This window comes from Panulirus ornatus, chromosome 6, assembly GCF_036320965.1.
Source record: "Panulirus ornatus isolate Po-2019 chromosome 6, ASM3632096v1, whole genome shotgun sequence".
Classification (NCBI taxonomy): domain Eukaryota; kingdom Metazoa; phylum Arthropoda; class Malacostraca; order Decapoda; family Palinuridae; genus Panulirus; species Panulirus ornatus.
The window spans coordinates 22,751,571-22,769,665 of NC_092229.1; the positions used below are offsets into that span (position 1 = coordinate 22,751,571).

Consider the following 18,095-nt stretch of genomic DNA (forward strand, 5'->3'; position numbering starts at 1 on the left):
ATGAGTCATACAAACATTAAATAACCTTACCAACCAGTCAATAATAAAGTCACTCCCTTTTTTAATAAATTCCACTGCAATACCATCCAAACCCCCTGCCTTTCCGGCTTTCATCTTCCGCAAAGCTTTTACTACCTCTTCTCTGTTTACCAAATCATTTTCCCTAACCCTCTCACTTTGCACACCACCTCGACCAAAACACCCTATATATGCCACTCTATCATCAAACACATTCAACAAACCTTCAAAATACTCACTCCATCTCCTTTTCACATATCACTACTTGTTATCACCTCCCCATTTGCGCCCTTCACTGAAGTTCCCATTTGCTCACTTGTCTTACGCACTTTATTTACCTCCTTCCAGAACATCTTTTAATTCTCCCTAAAATTTAATGATACTCTCTCACCCCAACTCTCATTTGCCCTCTTTTTCACCTCTTGCACCTTTCTCTTGACCTCCTGTCTCTTTCTTTTATACATCTCCCACTCAATTGCATTTTTTCCCTGCAAAAATCGTCCAAATGCCTCTCTCTTCTCTTTCACTAATAATCTTACTTCTTCATCCCACCACTCACTACCCTATCTAATCAACCCACCTTCCACTCTTCTCATGCCACAAGCATCTTTTGCGCAATCCATCACTGATTCCCTAAATACATCCCATTCCTCCCCCACTCCCCTTACTTCCATTGTTCTCACCTTTTTCCATTCTGTACTCAGTCTCTCCTGGTACTTCCTCACACAAGTCTCCTTTCCAAGCTCACTTACTCTCACCTTTCTCTTCACCCCAACATTCACTCTTCTTTTCTGAAAACCTCTACAAATCTTCACCTTAGCCTCCACAAGATAATGATCAGACATCCCTCCAGTTGCAGCTCTCAGCACATTAACATCCAAAAGTCTCTCTTTCGTGTGCCTGTCAATTAACACGTAATCCAATAACGCTCTCTGGCCATCTCTCCTACTTACATACGTATACTTATGTATATCTCGCTTTTTAAACCAGGTATTCCCAATCACCAGTCCTTTTTCAGTACATAAATCTACAAGCTCTTCACCATTTCCATTTACAACACTGAACACCCCATGTATACCAATTATTCCCTCAACTGCCACATTACTCACCTTTGCATTCAAATCACCCATCACTGTAACCCGGTCTCGTCCATCAAAACCACAAACACACTCATTCAGCTGCTCCCAAAACACTTGCCTCTCATGATCTTTCTTCTCATGCCCAGGTGCATATGCACCAATAATCACCCATCTCTCCCCATCAACTTTCAGTTTTACCCATATTGATCGAGAATTTACTTTCTTACATTCTATCACATACTCCCACAACTCCTGTTTCAGGAGTACTGCTACTCCTTCCCTTGCTCTTGTCCTCTCACTAACCCTTGACTTTACTCCCAAGACATTCCCAAACCACTCTTCCCCTTTACCCTTGAGCTTCGTTTCACTCAGAGCCAAAACATATATATATATATATATATATATATATATATATATATATATATATATATATATATATATATATATATATATATATATTTTTTTTTTTTGCTGTCTCCCGCGTTTGCGAGGTAGCGCAAGGAAACAGACGAAAGAAATGGCCCAACCCACCTCCATACACATGTATATACATACATCCACACACGCAAATATACATACCTACACAGCTTTCCATGGTTTACCCCAGACGCTTCACATGCCTTGATTCAATCCACTGACAACACGTCAACCCCGGTATACCACATCGCTCCAATTCACTCTATTCCTTGCCCTTCTTTCACCCTCCTGCATGTTCAGGCCCCGATCACACAAAATCTTTTTCACTCCATCTTTCCACCTCCAATTTGGTCTCCCTCTTCTCCTCGTTCCCTCCACCTCCGACACATATATCCTCTTGGTCAATCTTTCTTCACTCATTCTCTCCATGTGCCCAAACCATTTCAAAACACCCTCTTCTGCTCTCTCAACCACGCTCTTTTCATTTCCACACATCTCTCTTACCCTTACGTTACTTACTCGATCAAACCACCTCACACCACACATTGTCCTCAAACATCTCATTTCCAGCACATCCACCCTCCTGCGCACAACTCTATCCATAGCCCACGACTCGAAATCATACAACATTGTTGGAACCCATATTCCTTCAAACATACCCATTTTTGCTTTCCGAGATAATGTTCTTGACTTCCAAACATTCTTAAAGGCTCCCAGAATTGTCGCCCCGTCCCCCACCCTATGATTCACTCCCACTTCCATGGTTCCATCTGCTGCCAGATCCACTCCCAGATATCTAAAACACTTTACTTCCTCCACTTTTTCTCCATTCAAACTTACCTCCCAATTGACTTGACCCTCAACCCTACTGTACCTAATAACCTTGCTCTTATTCACATTTACTCTTAACTTTCTTCTTTCACACACTTTACCAAACTCAGTCACCAGCTTCTGCAGTTTCTCACATGAATCAGCCACCAGCACTAAATCATCAGTGAACAACAACTGACTCATTTCCCAAGCTCTCTCATCCCCAACAGACTTCATACTTGCCCCTCTTTCCAAAACTCTTGCATTCACCTCCCCAACAACCCCATCCATAAACAAATTAAACAACCATGGAGACATCACACACCCCTGCTGCAAACCTACATTCACCGAGAACCAATCACTTTCCTCTCTTCCTACACGTACACATGCCTTACATCCTTGATAAAAACTTTTCACTGCTTCTAACAACTTGCCTCCCACACCATATATTCTTAGTACCTTCCACAGAGCATCTCTATCAACTCTATCATATGCCTTGTCTAGATCCATAAATGCTACATACAAATCCATTTGCTTTTCTAAGTACTTCTTGCATACATTCTTCAAAGCAAACACCTGATCCACACATCCTCTACCACTTCTGAAACCACACTGCTCTTCCCCAGTCTGATGCTCTGTACATGCCTTCACCCTCTCAATCAATACCCTCCCATATAATTTACCAGGAATACTCAACAAAAACAATACAGTCACCCCTTTTTTAGTAAATTCCACTGCAATACCATCCAAGCCCCCTGCCTTGCCGGCTTTCATCTTCCGCAAAGCTTTTACTACCACATCTCTGTTTACCAAATCATTTTCCCTAACCCTCTCACTTTGCACACCACCTCAACCAAAACACCTTATATCTGCCACTCTATCATCAAACACTTTCAACAAACCTTCAAAATACTCACTTCATCTCCTTCTCACATCACTACCACTTGTTATCACCTCACCATTAGCCCCCTTCACTGAAGTTCCCATTTGTTCCCTAGTCTTACGCACTTTATTTACCTCCTTCCAAAACGTCTTTTTATTCTTCCTAAAAGTTAATGATACTCTCTCATCCCAACTCTCATTTGCCCTCTTTTTCACCTCTTGCACCTTTCTCTTGACCTCCTGCCTCTTTCTTTTATACATCTTCCACTCATTTGCAGTGTTTCCCTGCAAAAATCGTCCAAATGCCTCTCTCTTCTCGTTCACTAATAATCTTACTTGTTCATCCCTTCACTCACTACCCTTTCTAATCTGCACACCTCCCATGCTTCTTTTGCCACAAGCTTCTTTTGTGCAAGTCATCACTGCTTCCCTAAATACATTCCATTCCTCCCCCACTCCCCTTACGTCCTTTGCTCTCTCCTTTTTCCATTCTGTACTCAGTCTCTCCTGGTACTACTTGACACAAGTCTCCTTCCTAAGCTCACTTACTCTCACCAGTCTTTTCACTCCAACATTCTCTCTTCTTTTCTGAAAACCCTACAAATCTTCACCTTTTTCTCCACAAGATAACGATCAGACATCCCTCCAGTTGCACCTCTCAGCACATTAACATCTCTCTTTCGTGCGCCTATCAATTAATACGTAATCCAGTAACACTCTCTGGCCATCTCTCCTACTTACATACATATACTTATGTATCTCTCTCCTTTTAAACCAGGTATTCCCAATCACATCCTTTTTCAGCACATAAATCTACAAGCTCTTCACCATTTCCATTTATAACACTGAACACCCCATGTATACCAATTATTCCCTCAACTGCCACCTTGCTCACCTTTGCATTCAAATCACCCATCTCTATAACCCGGTCTCGTGCATCAAAACTACTAACACACTCACTCAGCTGCCCCCAAAACACTTGCGTCTCATGATCTTTCTTCTCATGCCCAGGTGCATATGAACCAATAATCACCCATTTCTCTCCATCTACTTTCAGTTTTACCCATATCAATCTAGAGTTTACTTTCATACACTCTATCACAAACTCCCACCAATCCTGCTTCAGGAGTAGTGCCACTCCTTCCCTTGCTCTTGTCCTCTCACTAACCCCTGACTTTACTCCCAAGACATTCCCAAACCACTCTTCCCCTTTACCCTTGAGCTTCGTTTCACTCAGAGCCAAAACATCCAGGTTCCTTTCCTCAAACATACTACCTATCTCTCCTTTTTCTCTCATCTTGGTTACATCCACACACATTTAGACACCCCAATCTGAGCCTTCGAGGAGGATGAGCACTCCCTGTGTGACTCCTTCTTCTGTTTCCCCTTTTAGAAAGTTAAAATACAAGGAGGGGAGGGTTTCCAGCCACCCGCTCCCGTCCCCTTTAGTTGCCTTCAACAACACGAGAGGAATGCGTGGGAAGTATTCTTTCTCCCCTATTTATTTATATATTTATTTATCTATCCCTGGGGATAGGGGAGAAAGAATACTTCCCATGCATTCCTCACATGTCGTAGAAGGCGACTAAAGGGGACAGGAGCAGGGGGGGCTAGAAACCCTCCCCTCCTTGTATTTTAACTATCTAAATGGGGAAACAGAGGAAGGAGTCACGCAGGGAGTGCTCATCCTCCTCGAAGGCTCAGATTGGGGTGTCTAAATGTGTGTGGATGTAACCAAGATGAGAAAAAAGGAAAGATAGGTAGTATGTTTGAGGAACGGAACCTGGCTGTTTTGGCTCTGAGTGAAACGAAGCTCAAGGGTAAAGGGGAAGAGTGGTTTGGGAATGTCTTGGGAGTAAAGTCAGGGGTTAGTGAGAGGACAAGAGCAAGGGATGGAGTAGCACTACTTTTGAAACAGGAGTTATGCGAGTATGTGATAGAGTGGAAGAAAGTAAACTCTAGATTGATGTGGGTAAAACTGAAAGTGGATGGAGAGAGATGGGCGATTATTGGTGCATATGCACCTGGGCATGAGAAGAAAGATCATGAGAGGCAAGTGTTTTGGAGCAGCTGAATAAGTGTGTTAGTGGCTTTGATGCACAAGATCAGGTTATAGTGATGGGTAATTTGAATGCAAAGGTGATTAATGTGGCAGTTGAGGGAATAACTGGTATACATGGGGTGTGCAGTGTTGTAAATGGAAATGGTGAAGAGCTTGTAGATTTATGTGCTGAAAAAGAACTGGTGATTCGGAATACATGGTTTAAAAATTAAGATATAAATAAGTATACGTATGTAAGTAGGAGAGATGGCCAGAGAGCGTTATTGTATTACATGTTAATTGATAGGCGCGCGAAAGAGAGACTTTTGGATGTTAATGTGCTGAGAGGTGCAACTGGAGGGATGTCTGATCATTATCTTCTGGAGGAGAAGGCGAAGGTGAAGATTTGTAGGGGTTTTCAGAAAAGAAGAGAGAATGTTGGGGTGAAGAGAGTGGTGAGAGTAAGTGAGCTTGGGAACGAGACTTGTGTGAGGAAGTACCAGGAGAGACTGAGTACAGAATGGAAAAAGGCGAGAACAAAGGAGGTAAGGGGAGTGGGGGAGGAATGGGATGTATTTAGGGAAGCAGTGATGGCTTGCGCAAAAGATGTTTGTGGCATGAGAAGCGTGGGAGGTGGGTTGATTAGAAAGGGTAGTGAGTGGTGGGACGAAGAAGTAAGATTATTAGTGGAAGAGAAGAGAGAGGCATTTGGACAATTTTTGCAGGGAAAAAATGCAAATGAGTGGGAGATGTATAAAAGAAAGAGGCAGGAGGTCAAGAGAAAGGTGCAATAGGTGAAAAAGAGGGCAAATGAGAGTGGGGGTGAGAGAGCATCATTAAATTTTAGGGAGGATAAAAAGATGTTTTGGAAGGAGGTAAATAAAGTGCGTAAGACAAGGGAACAAATGGGAACTTCAGTGAAGGGGGCTAATGGGGAGGTGATAACAAGTAGTGGTGATGTGAGAAGGAGATGGAGTGAGTATTTTGAAGGTTTGCTGAAGGTGTTTGACGATATGAGTGGCAGATATAGGGTGTTTTGGTCGAGGTGGTGTGCAAAGTGAGAGGGTTAGGGAAAATGATTTGGTAAACAGAGATGTGGTAGTAAAAGCTTTGCGGAAGATGAAAGCCGGAAAGGCAGAGGGTTTGGATGGTATTGCAGTGGAATTTATTAAAAAAGGGGGTGAGTGTATTGTTGACTGGTTGGTAAGGTTATCTAATGTATGTATGATTCATGGTGAGGTGCCTGAGGATTGGCGGAATGCTTGCATAGTGCCATTGTACAAAGGCAAAGGGAATAATATGGGTGAGTGCTCAAATTACAGGGGTATAAGTTTGTTGAGTATTCCTGGTAAATTATAAGGGAGGGTATCGATTGAGAGGGTGAAGGCATGTACAGAGCATCAGATTGGGGAAGAGCAGTGTGGTTTCAGAAGTGGTAGAGGATGTGTGGATCAGGTGTTTGCTTTGAAGAATGTATGTGAGAAATACTTAGAAAAGCAAATGGATTTTGTATGTAGCATTTATGGATCTGGAGAAGGCATATGATAAGAGTTGATAGAGATGCTCTGTGGAAGGTATTAAGAATATATGGTGTGGGAGGCAAGTTGTTAGAAGCAGTAGAAAGTTTTTATCGAGGATGTAAGGCATGTGTGCGTGTAAGAAGAGAGGAAAGTGATTGGTTCTCAGTGAATGTAGGTTTGCAGCAGGGGTGTGTGATTCCATGGTTGTTTAATTTGTTTATGGATGGGGTTGTTAGGGAGGTGAATGCAAGAGTTTCGGAAAGAGGGGCAAGTATGCAGTCTGTTGTGGATGAGAGAGTTCGGGAAGTGAGTCAGTTGCTGTTCGCTGATGATACAGTGCTGGTGGCTGATTCATGTGAGAAACTGCAGAAGCTGGTGACTGAGTTTGGTAGAGTGTGTGAAAGAAGAAAGTTGAGAGTAAATGTGAATAAGAGCAAGGTTATTAGGCACAATAGGGTTGAGGGTCAAGTGAATTGGGAGGTAAGTTTGAATGGAGAAAAACTGGAGGAAACGAAGTGCTTTAGATATCTGGGAGTGGATTTGGCAGTGGATGGAACCATGGAAGTGGAAGTGAGTCATAGGGTGGGGGAGGGGGCGAAAATTCTGGGAGCCTATGGATCCATAAATGCTACATACAAATCCATTTGTTTTTCTAAGTATTTCTCACATACATTCTTCAAAGCTAACACCCCTACCACATCTGAAACCATAGTACTCTTCCCCAATCTGATGCTCTGTGCATGCGTTTACCCTCTCAATCAATACCCTCCCATATAATTTCCCAGGCATACTCAAAATACTTATACCTCTGTAATTTGAACACTTAACTTTATCCCCTTTGCCTTTGTACAATAGTAATATGCATGCATTACACCAATCCTCAGGCACCACACCATAAACCATATATACATTGAATAAATAATAATAAAATATTACATTTCATTATACTTTGTCGCTGTGTCCCGCATTAGCAAGTAGCAGAAGGAAAAAGACGAAAGAATGGCCCAACCCACCCATATACACATGTATATACATAAACACCCACACACACACCTATACATTTCAACGTATACATACACAGACATATACATATATACACATGTACATATTCATACCTGCTGCCTTCATCCATTCCCGTCGCCACCCTGCCACACATGAAATGGCACCTCCCTCCCCCTGCATGTGTGCAAGGTAGCACTAGGAAAAGGCAACAAAGGCCACATTCGTTCACACTCAGTCTCTAGCTGTCATGTGTAATGCACTAAAACCATAGCTCTCTTTCCACATCCAGGCACCACAGAACTTTCCATGGTTTATCCCAGACGCTTCATATGCCCTAGTTCAATCCATTGACAGCACGTTGACCTCAGTATACCACATCGTTCCAATTCACTCTATTCCTTGCACGCTTTTCACCCTCCTGTATGTTCAGGCCCTAATTGCTCAAAAATTTTTTCACTCCATCCTTGCACCTCCAATTTGGTCTCCCACTCTTCTCATTCCCTCCACCTCTGACATATACATCCTCTTTGTCAATTTTTCCCCACTCATTCTCTCCATGTGACCAAATCATTTCAATACACCCTCTTCTGCTCTCTCAACCACACTCTTTTCATTACCGCACATCTCTCTTCCCTTTCATTATTTACTCAATCAAACCACCTCACAACACGCATCATCCTCAAACATTTCATTTTCAACACATCCACCCTCCTCCACACAACCCTATATACAGCCCAAGCCTTGCAACCATATAACATTGTTTGCACTACTATTCCTTCAAACATGCCCAATTTTGCTCTCTGAGTTACGTTCTCACCTTCCACACATTCTTCAATGCACCCAGAACCTTTGCCACCTCCACCACCCTGTGGCACACTTCCGCTTCCATGGTTCCATCTGCTGCTAAGTCCACTCCCAGATATCTAAAGCACTTCACTTCCTCCAGTTTTTCTCCATTCAAACTTACCTCCCAATTAACTTGCCTCTCAACTCTACTGAACCTAATAACCTTGCTTTTACTCACATTTACTCTCAACTTTCTCCTTCCACACACTTTTCCAAACTCAGGCACCAACCTCTGCAGTTTCTCACCCAAATCATCCACCAGAATTGTATCATCAGCGAACAACAAATGATTTACTTTCCAAACCCTCTCATCCACAACAGATGCATACTTGCCCCTCTCTCCAAAATTCTTGCATTCACCTCCCTAACCACCCCATCCAAGACCTTTCTAAAGGTTCCTGTAGCCCAAAGCCAAACTACTTCTAGAAGCAGGAAAATAAGGTCCTTTAGGATGAGAAGTTCTTTGATGAGATTGTGCTCCCAATGATACAGCCTCACCACATGTGAGTTTTCACTCATGGTGCAACCTCATCCCCTCTTTCATCTTTTTCTACATAACCTCTCATCACCTCCAGCAGATCAGTGTGAAAGTCCTCTCACTTGCAAATGATATCATCAACATATCAAAGCACATAGACACTAGCCAGATAAAAATGAGCATGCAACATTCCAAATCAATTATAACACTGGTTCTTCCAAAACAATGTCTGTAACTCCACAGATATCCACTCTTACCCTGTTAACTCTTAATAGACCTACTTCAAACCAGCACCTTCCTAAAACCTTCATGGTAATCTAATGCCACTCAAACAAAACTCCATCCATACTAGCTATCACATAACTAACATGTGATACTCACTCACCATACCACAAAAAACACGAAGGCCACAAACAAACTAAACAATCTCAGATCACTTATCAGTAGCTGGTTTGGACCAGAAAAAGTATGCTTTTGTAACCTCCAGAAACAACTTAACCATTCTACCCGAGAGTGTGCCTCACCTGCCTGATCAACCATGTCAAAAACAAATGTAAGAAAACTACAAACCATACAAAACCCAGACCTCAGAATGATACTTGGCTTCCAAGCATCCAAAAACATTAAACACAAGATAAAAATGCCTCAAAATACAATCCCACAATAAGATTAGCACCCAATTCTTTGCAAATGCACTATACCCAATCCATTCAAAACATTCCATAACCAATCACAATCTCCTAAGAAAATATAATAAGCTCACTTCTGCTTCACACTTCAGAAAGCTATTGTTAAATATATCCCTCCACTGAAAGATACAACACTGACAAAACACATTTACATATATAACGTATGTAGCACAAAATAACCCACCAACCAGTAAAGAACTATCCTCCCAAGCCAGTCCTGACCTTCAGTCCATTAGCCATACATTCATCTGAATTCATACTCCCTAGGCATTTGCCAGTTATACTTCCTAAGCTGAAATCTGGACACCACTTACCTCTCCAACTTTACAAACAATGATTCAACATATCATAACACCCTCCTGGACAAGTTGCAACCTCCATACTGGACACTGACTTCTTAATCAACCGTTCTACATTCACCAGACAAACATTAGCGACAAACATTAGCACATCACACTTCTTTACCTTTGGCCCTGCCTAATGGGTATAGCTAGCTTCCTAACTGCTGCAGGATCCTGATAGAAGGCAATTCTGTGCCAGGAAGGTAAGGCACTGATGTTAACATATTCCACCGAGAGTGGTAATACCATGGACATAAAATCACCTTGAATGAGATGCTACCATTGTCAGAGGAGGGAAGAGTTATCAAATACCTTCTTAACCCAAAGGAGTTCACCTTGCCCTACTAATACAAAGATAACTGCATCATCCATATTAGCTCAACTTAATGCTCAATTTTTTCATTTCATTTATCCTTTTTAGAAATTCAGCTACTTCAAACTCTTCTGTTCAATTACTCTTGTATAGTTCAGGCTTATAAACTTTTTATAGTATTCAAATCTTGCATTTGCATTCACTCTATAATTTTTCACACTTCCATTAATTGTACATTTAACTAAAACCATCCAGTACAATGGCAACTTTTTTACCTTATCAGGGAATGCTTCTACAAATTCCTCCATGGTCATCTGTTCATAAGGAATCATCTTTTCCCAGCTAACAAGTTCTTCTTTCAATTTGGCAATACGAGCTTCACTTTCTTGGATGAATGCTTGAACTTCAGCAACCTGGAAAAAAAAAATAAATTATGTATATGCACACACAAATAAACACAGGCTGTAGAATAATAACAATAATAATAACAATAATAATAATTTTTTTTTTTTTTTTTTTTTTTTTATACTTTGTCGCTGTCTCCCGCGTTTGCGAGGTAGCGCAAGGAAACAGACGAAAGAAATGGCCCAACCCCCCCCCCATACACATGTACATACACACGTCCACACACGCAAATATACATACCTACACAGCTTTCCATGGTTTACCCCAGACGCTTCACATGCCTTGCTTCAATCCACTGACAGCACGTCAACCCCTGTATACCACATGACTCCAATTCACTCTATTTCTTGCCCTCCTTTCACCCTCCTGCATGTTCAGGCCCCGATCACACAAAATCTTTTTCACTCCATCTTTCCACCTCCAATTTGGTCTCCCTCTTCTCCTCGTTCCCTCCACCTCCGACACATATATCCTCTTGGTCAATCTCTCCTCACTCATTCTCTCCATGTGCCCAAACCATTTCAAAACACCCTCTTCTGCTCTCTCAACCACGCTCTTTTTATTTCCACACATCTCTCTTACCCTTACGTTACTTACTCGATCAAACCACCTCACACCACACATTGTCCTCAAACATCTCATTTCCAGCACATCCATCCTCCTGCGCACATCTCTATCCATAGCCCACGCCTCGCAACCATACAACATTGTTGGAACCACTATTCCCTCAAACATACCCATTTTTGCTTTCCGAGATAATGTTCTCGACTTCCACACATTTTTCAAGGCTCCCAAAATTTTCGCCCCCTCCCCCACCCTATGATCCACTTCCGCTTCCATGGTTCCATCCGCTGACAGATCCACTCCCAGATATCTAAAACACTTCACTTCCTCCAGTTTTTCTCCATTCAAACTCACCTCCCAATTGACTTGACCCTCACCCCTACTGTACCTAATAACCTTGCTCTTATTCACATTTACTCTCAACTTTCTTCTTCCACACACTTTACCAAACTCAGTCACCAGCTTCTGCAGTTTCTCACATGAATCAGCCACCAGCGCTGTATCATCAGCGAACAACAACTGACTCACTTCCCAAGCTCTCTCATCCCCAACAGACTTCATACTTGCCCCTCTTTCCAGGACTCTTGCATTTACCTCCCTTACAACCCCATCCATAAACAAATTAAACAACCATGGAGACATCACACACCCCTGCCGCAAACCTACATTCACTGAGAACCAATCACTTTCCTCTCTTCCTACACGTACACATGCCTTACATCCTCGATAAAAACTTTTCACTGCTTCTAACAACTTGCCTCCCACACCATATATTCTTAATACCTTCCACAGAGCATCTCTATCAACTCTATCATATGCCTTCTCCAGATCCATAAATGCTACATACAAATCCATTTGCTTTTCTAAGTATTTCTCACATACATTCTTCAAAGCAAACACCTGATCCACACATCCTCTACCACTTCTGAAACCGCACTGCTCTTCCCCAATCTGATGCTCTGTACATGCCTTCACCCTCTCAATCAATACCCTCCCATATAATTTACCAGGAATACTCAACAAACTTATACCTCTGTAATTTGAGCACTCAGTCTTATCCCCTTTGCCTTTGTACAAATAATATATTTTTCTTATTCATTATAATTTGTCGCTGTCTCCTATGAGAGTGAGGTAGCGCAAGGAATCAAACGAAAGAGTGGCCCAAACCACCAACATACACATGTATAAACATAAACGCCCACACACGCATATATACATGGCTATACATTTCAACGTATACATACATGTATCTACACAGACATATACATATATACATACGTACATATTCATACTTGCTGCCTTCATCCGTTCCCATCGCCACCCGGCCAGACATGAAATGGCACCCCCCCGTCCCCCACGCACATGCAAGGTAGCTCCAGGAAAAGACAACAAAGGCCACATTCACTCACACTCAGTCTTTAGCTGTCATATGTAATGCACCGAAACTACAGCTCCCTTTCCACATCCAGGCCCCACTAAACTTTCCATGGTTTACCCCAGATGCTTCACATGCCCTGGTTCAAGCCACTAACAGCACATTGACCCCGGTATACATCGTTCCAATTCACTCCCCAGTATACAACATTGTTCCAATTCACTCTATTCCTTGCACGCCTTTCACCCTCCTGTACATTCAGGCCCTGATCACTCAAAATCTTTTCCACTCCATCCTTACACCTCCAATTTTGTCTCACACTTCTCCTCGTTCCCTCCACCTCAGACACATATATCCTCTTTGTCAATCTTTCCTCACTCATTCTCTCCATGTGACCAAACCATTTCACGACACCCTCTTCTGCTCTTTCAACCATACTCTTTTTATTACCACACATCACTCTTACCCTTTCATTACTTCCTTGATCAAACCATCTCACACAACTCAAACATCTCATTTCTAACACATCCATCCTCCTACGCACAACCCCATATATAGCCCATGCCTCGTAACCTTATAACATTGTTGGAACCATTATTCCTTCAAACATACCCATTTTTGCTCAATGAGATAACGTTCTCCCCTTCCACACATTCTTCAATGCTCTCAGAACCTTTGCCCACTCCGCCACCCTGTTAATCACTTCCACTTCCATGGTTCCATCCACTGCTAAATCCACTCCCAGATATCTAAAACACTTCACTTCCTCCTGCTTTTCTCCATTCAAACTTACCTCCCAATTGCCTTGTCCCTCAGCCCTACTGAACCTAATAACCTTGCTCTTATTCACATTTACTCTTAACTTTCTTCTTTCACACACTCTACCACACTCAGGCACCAGCTTCTGCAGTTTCTTACCCAAATCAACCACCAGTGCTGTATCATTGGTGAACAACAACTGACTTACTTCCCAAGCCCTCTCATCACAACAGACTGGATACTTGCCACTCTCTCCAAAACTCTTGTATTCACCTCCCTAACAACCACATCCATAAAAAAAATTAAACAACCATGGAGACATCACACACCCCTGCCGCAAACCAACTTTCGCTGGGAACCAATCACTTTCCTCTCTTCCTACTTGTACACATGCCTTACATCCTCGATAAAAACTTTTCACTGCTTCTAGCAACTTACCTCTCATACTATATACTCTTAATACCTCCCACATAGCATCTCTATCAACTCTTATCATATGCCTTCTCCAGATCCATAAATGGTACATACAAATCGATCTGTTTTTCTAAGTATTTCTCACATATATTCTTCAAAGCAAACACCTGATCCACACATCCTCTACCACTTCTGAAACCACACTGCTCTCTCCCAATCTGATCTCTGTACATGCCTTCACCCTCTCAATCAATAACCTCCAATATAATTTCCCTGAAATACTCAACAAACTTATACCTCTGTACTTTGAACACTCACCTTTATCCCCTTTGCCTTTAAACAATGGCACTATGCATGCATTCTGCCAATCCTCAGGCACTTCAAAATGAACCATACATACAGTGAATATTCTCATCAACCAGTCAACAACAGAGTCACCCCCTTTTTCAATAAATTACAATGCAATACCATCCAAACCTGCCACCTTGCCAGCTTTCATCTTCTGCAAAGCTTTCACCACCTCTTCTCTATCTACCAAACCATTCTCCCTGACCTTCTCACTTCACACACCACCTCGACCAAACACCCACTCTATATCTGCAACTCTATCATCAAACACATTCAACAAACCTTCAAAATACTCACTCCATCTCCTTCTCACTTCACCACTACTTGTTATTACCTCCCCATTAGTCCCCTTCACTGATGTTCCCATTTGTTATCTTGTCTTACGTACTTCATTAACCTCTTTCCAAAACAACTTTTTATTCTCCCTAAAATTTAATGACTCTCACCCCAACTCTAATTAGCCCTCTTTTTCATTTCTTGCACCTTTCCCTTGACCTCCTGCCTCTTTCTTTTATACATCTCCCATTCATTTGCACTATTTCCCTGCAAAAATCATCCAAATGCCTCTCTTTTCTCTTACACAAACTTACACAATCATACTTCATCCCACCACTTGCTACCCTTTCAAATCTGCCTACCTCCCATCTTTCTCGTGCAACAGGCATCTTTTGCATAAGCCATCACTGCTTCTCTAAATACATCCCATTCCTTCCCCACTCCCCTTACGTCATTTGGTATCACCTTTGTCCATTCTGCACTCAATCTCTCCTGGTACTTCTTCACACAAGTCTCCTTTCCTAGCTCACTTACTCTCACCACTCTCTTCACCCCTACATTCTCTCTTCTTTTCTGAAAACCTCTACAAATGTTCACCTTCACCTCCACAACATAATGATCCAACATCCCTCCAGTTGCCCCTCTCAGCACATTAACATCCAAAACTTGCTCTTTCACACACCAGTCAATTAACACATAATCCAATAACGCTCTCTGGCCATCTCTCCTACTTACATACGTATACTTATGTATATCTCTCTCTTTAAACCGGGTATTCCCAATCACCACTCCTTTTCAGCAAACACATCTACAAGATCTTCACCATTTCCATTTACAACACTGAACACCCCATGTACACCAATTATACCCTCAACTGCCACATTACTCACCATTGCATTCAAATCATCCATCACTATAACCCAGTCTCATGCATCAAAGCTGCTAACACACTCACTCAGCTGCTCCCAAAACATTTGCCTCTCATGATCTTTCTTCTCATGACCAGGTGCATAAGGCACCAATAATCACCCATCTCTCTCCATCCACTTTCAGTTTTACCCATATCAATCTGAAGTTTACTTTCTTACACTCTATCACATACTCCCACAACTCCTGCTTCACGAGTAGTTCTACTCGTTCTTTTGCTCGTCCTCTCACCAACCCCTAACTTTACTCTCAAGACATTCCCAAACCACTCTTCCCCTTTACCCTTGAGCTTGGTTTCACTCAAAGTCAAAACATCCATGTTCCTTTCCTCAACATACTACACACCTCTCCTTTTTTCTCAGCTTGGTTACATCTACACAGATTTAGACACCAAAATCTGAGCCTTCGAGGAGGATGAGCACTCCCCGCATGACCCCTTCTTCTGTTTCCTCTTTAAGAAAGCTGAATTACAAAGGAGGGGAGGGTTTCTAGCCCCCCTACTCCCATCCCCTTTAGTCGCCATCTAATAACAATAATAATAATGACATCCCTGAGGATAAGGAAGAAAGAATACTTCCTGTGTATTATCCACATGTCATAGAAGGCAACTCCTTGTATTTTAACTTTCTAAATGGGGAAAAAGGAGGAGTCATGCAGGGATTGCTTATCCTCCTTGAAGGGTCAGACTAGTGTGTCTAAATGAGTGTGGATGTAACCAAGATGCTACCTTGCTAATGCAGGAGACAGCGATCAAGTATAATTATATTCATTTATTTATTTTGCTTTGTCGCTCTCTCCTGCATTAGCGAGGTAGCGCAAGGAAACAGACGAAAGAATGGCCCAACCCACCCACATACACATGTATATACATACACATCCACACACGCAAATATACATACCTATACATCTCAACGTATACATACAAATACACACACAGACATATACATATGTACACATGTACATAATTCATAGTCTGCCTTTATTCATTCCCATTGCCACCTCGCCACACATGAAATAACAACCCCCTCCCCCTCCTGCATGTTCAGGCCCAGATCGCTCAAAATCTTTTTCACAGCATCCTTCCACCTCCAATTTGGCCTCCCACTTCTCCTCATTCCCTCCACCTCTGACACATATATCCTCTGTTACTCTTTCTTCACTCATTCTCTCCATGTGACCAAACCATTTCATTACATCCTCTTCTACTCTCTCAACCACACTCTTTTTCTTACGACACATCTCTCTTACCCTTTCATTACTTACTCGATCAAACCATCTCACATTACATATTGTCCTCAAACATCTCATTACCAGCACATCCACCCTTCTCCGCACAACTCTATCTATAACTCATGTCTCGCATCCACATAACATTGTTGGAACCACTATTCCTTCAAACATACCCATTTTTGCTTTCCGAGATATTGTTCTCACCTTCCACACATTCTTCAATGCTCCCAGATCTTTCATCCCCTCCCCCACCCTGTGACTCACTTCCTCTTCCATGGTTCCATCCGATGCCAAATCCACTCCCAGATATCTAAAACAGTTCACTTCCTCCAGTTTTTCTCCATTCAAACTTACCTCCCAATTGACTTGTCCCTCAACCCTACTGTACCTAATAACCTTGTTCTTATTCACATTTACTCTTAGCTTTCTTCTTTCACACACTTTACCAAACTCAGTCACCAGCTTCTGCAGTTTCTCACCCGAATCAATCACCAGCATTGTATCAACAGCGAACAAAAACTGATGCACTTCCCAAGCCCTCTCATCCACAACAGACTGCATACTTGCCCGTCTCTCCAAAACTCTTGCATTCACCTCCCTAACAACCCCATCCAAAAACAAATTAAATGACCATGGAGACATCACGCACCCCTGCTGCAAACCAACATTCACTGAGAACCAATCACCTTCCTCTCTTCTTACTCATATACATATCTTACACCCTCAATAAAAACTTTTCACTGCTTCTAACAACTTGACTCCCACACCATATACTCTTCATACCCTCCAAGCAGCATTTCTATCAACTCTATCATATGCCTTCTCCAGATCCATAAATGCTATATATGATAGAGTTGATTGAGATGCTCTGTGGAAGGTATTAAGAACATATGGTGTGGGAGGCAAGTTGTTAGAAGCAGTGAAAAGTTTTATCAAGGATGTAAGGCATGTGTTTGAGTATGAAGAAAGGAAAGTGATTGGTTCTGTGAATGTTGGTTTACGGCAGGGGTGCATGATGTCTCCACGGTTGTTTAATTTGTTTATGGATGGGGTTGTTTGGGAGTAGAATGCAAGAGTTTTGAAAAGATAGGCAAGTATGCAGTCTGTTGTGGATGCAAGAGCTTGGGAAGTGAGTCAGTTGTTGTTTGCTGATGATACAGCGCTGGTGGCTGATTCATGTGAGAAACTGCAGAAGCTGGTGACTGAGTTTGGTAAAGTGTGTGAAAGAAAGCTGAGAGGAAATGTGAATAAGAGCAAGGTTATTAGGTACAGTAGGGTTGAGGGACAAGTCAATTGGGAGGTAAGTTTGAATGGAGAAAAACTGGAGAAAGTTTTTAGATATCTGAGAGTAGATTTGGCAG

The 18,095-nt window shown here is 42.2% G+C and overlaps 1 protein-coding gene across 1 annotated transcript in view; it reads right to left on the reverse strand.

Annotated features, from left to right (window-relative positions):
* The window catches only part of LOC139749127 (ATP synthase subunit d, mitochondrial-like), a 65,808-nt gene that overhangs the window by 11,329 nt on the left and 36,384 nt on the right, over positions 1-18,095 (reverse strand). Inside the window, exon 3 of the mRNA XM_071662749.1 lies at positions 10,712-10,849. Coding sequence (XP_071518850.1) covers positions 10,712-10,849 — 138 coding nt within the window. The remainder of the gene's footprint in view (positions 1-10,711; positions 10,850-18,095) is intronic.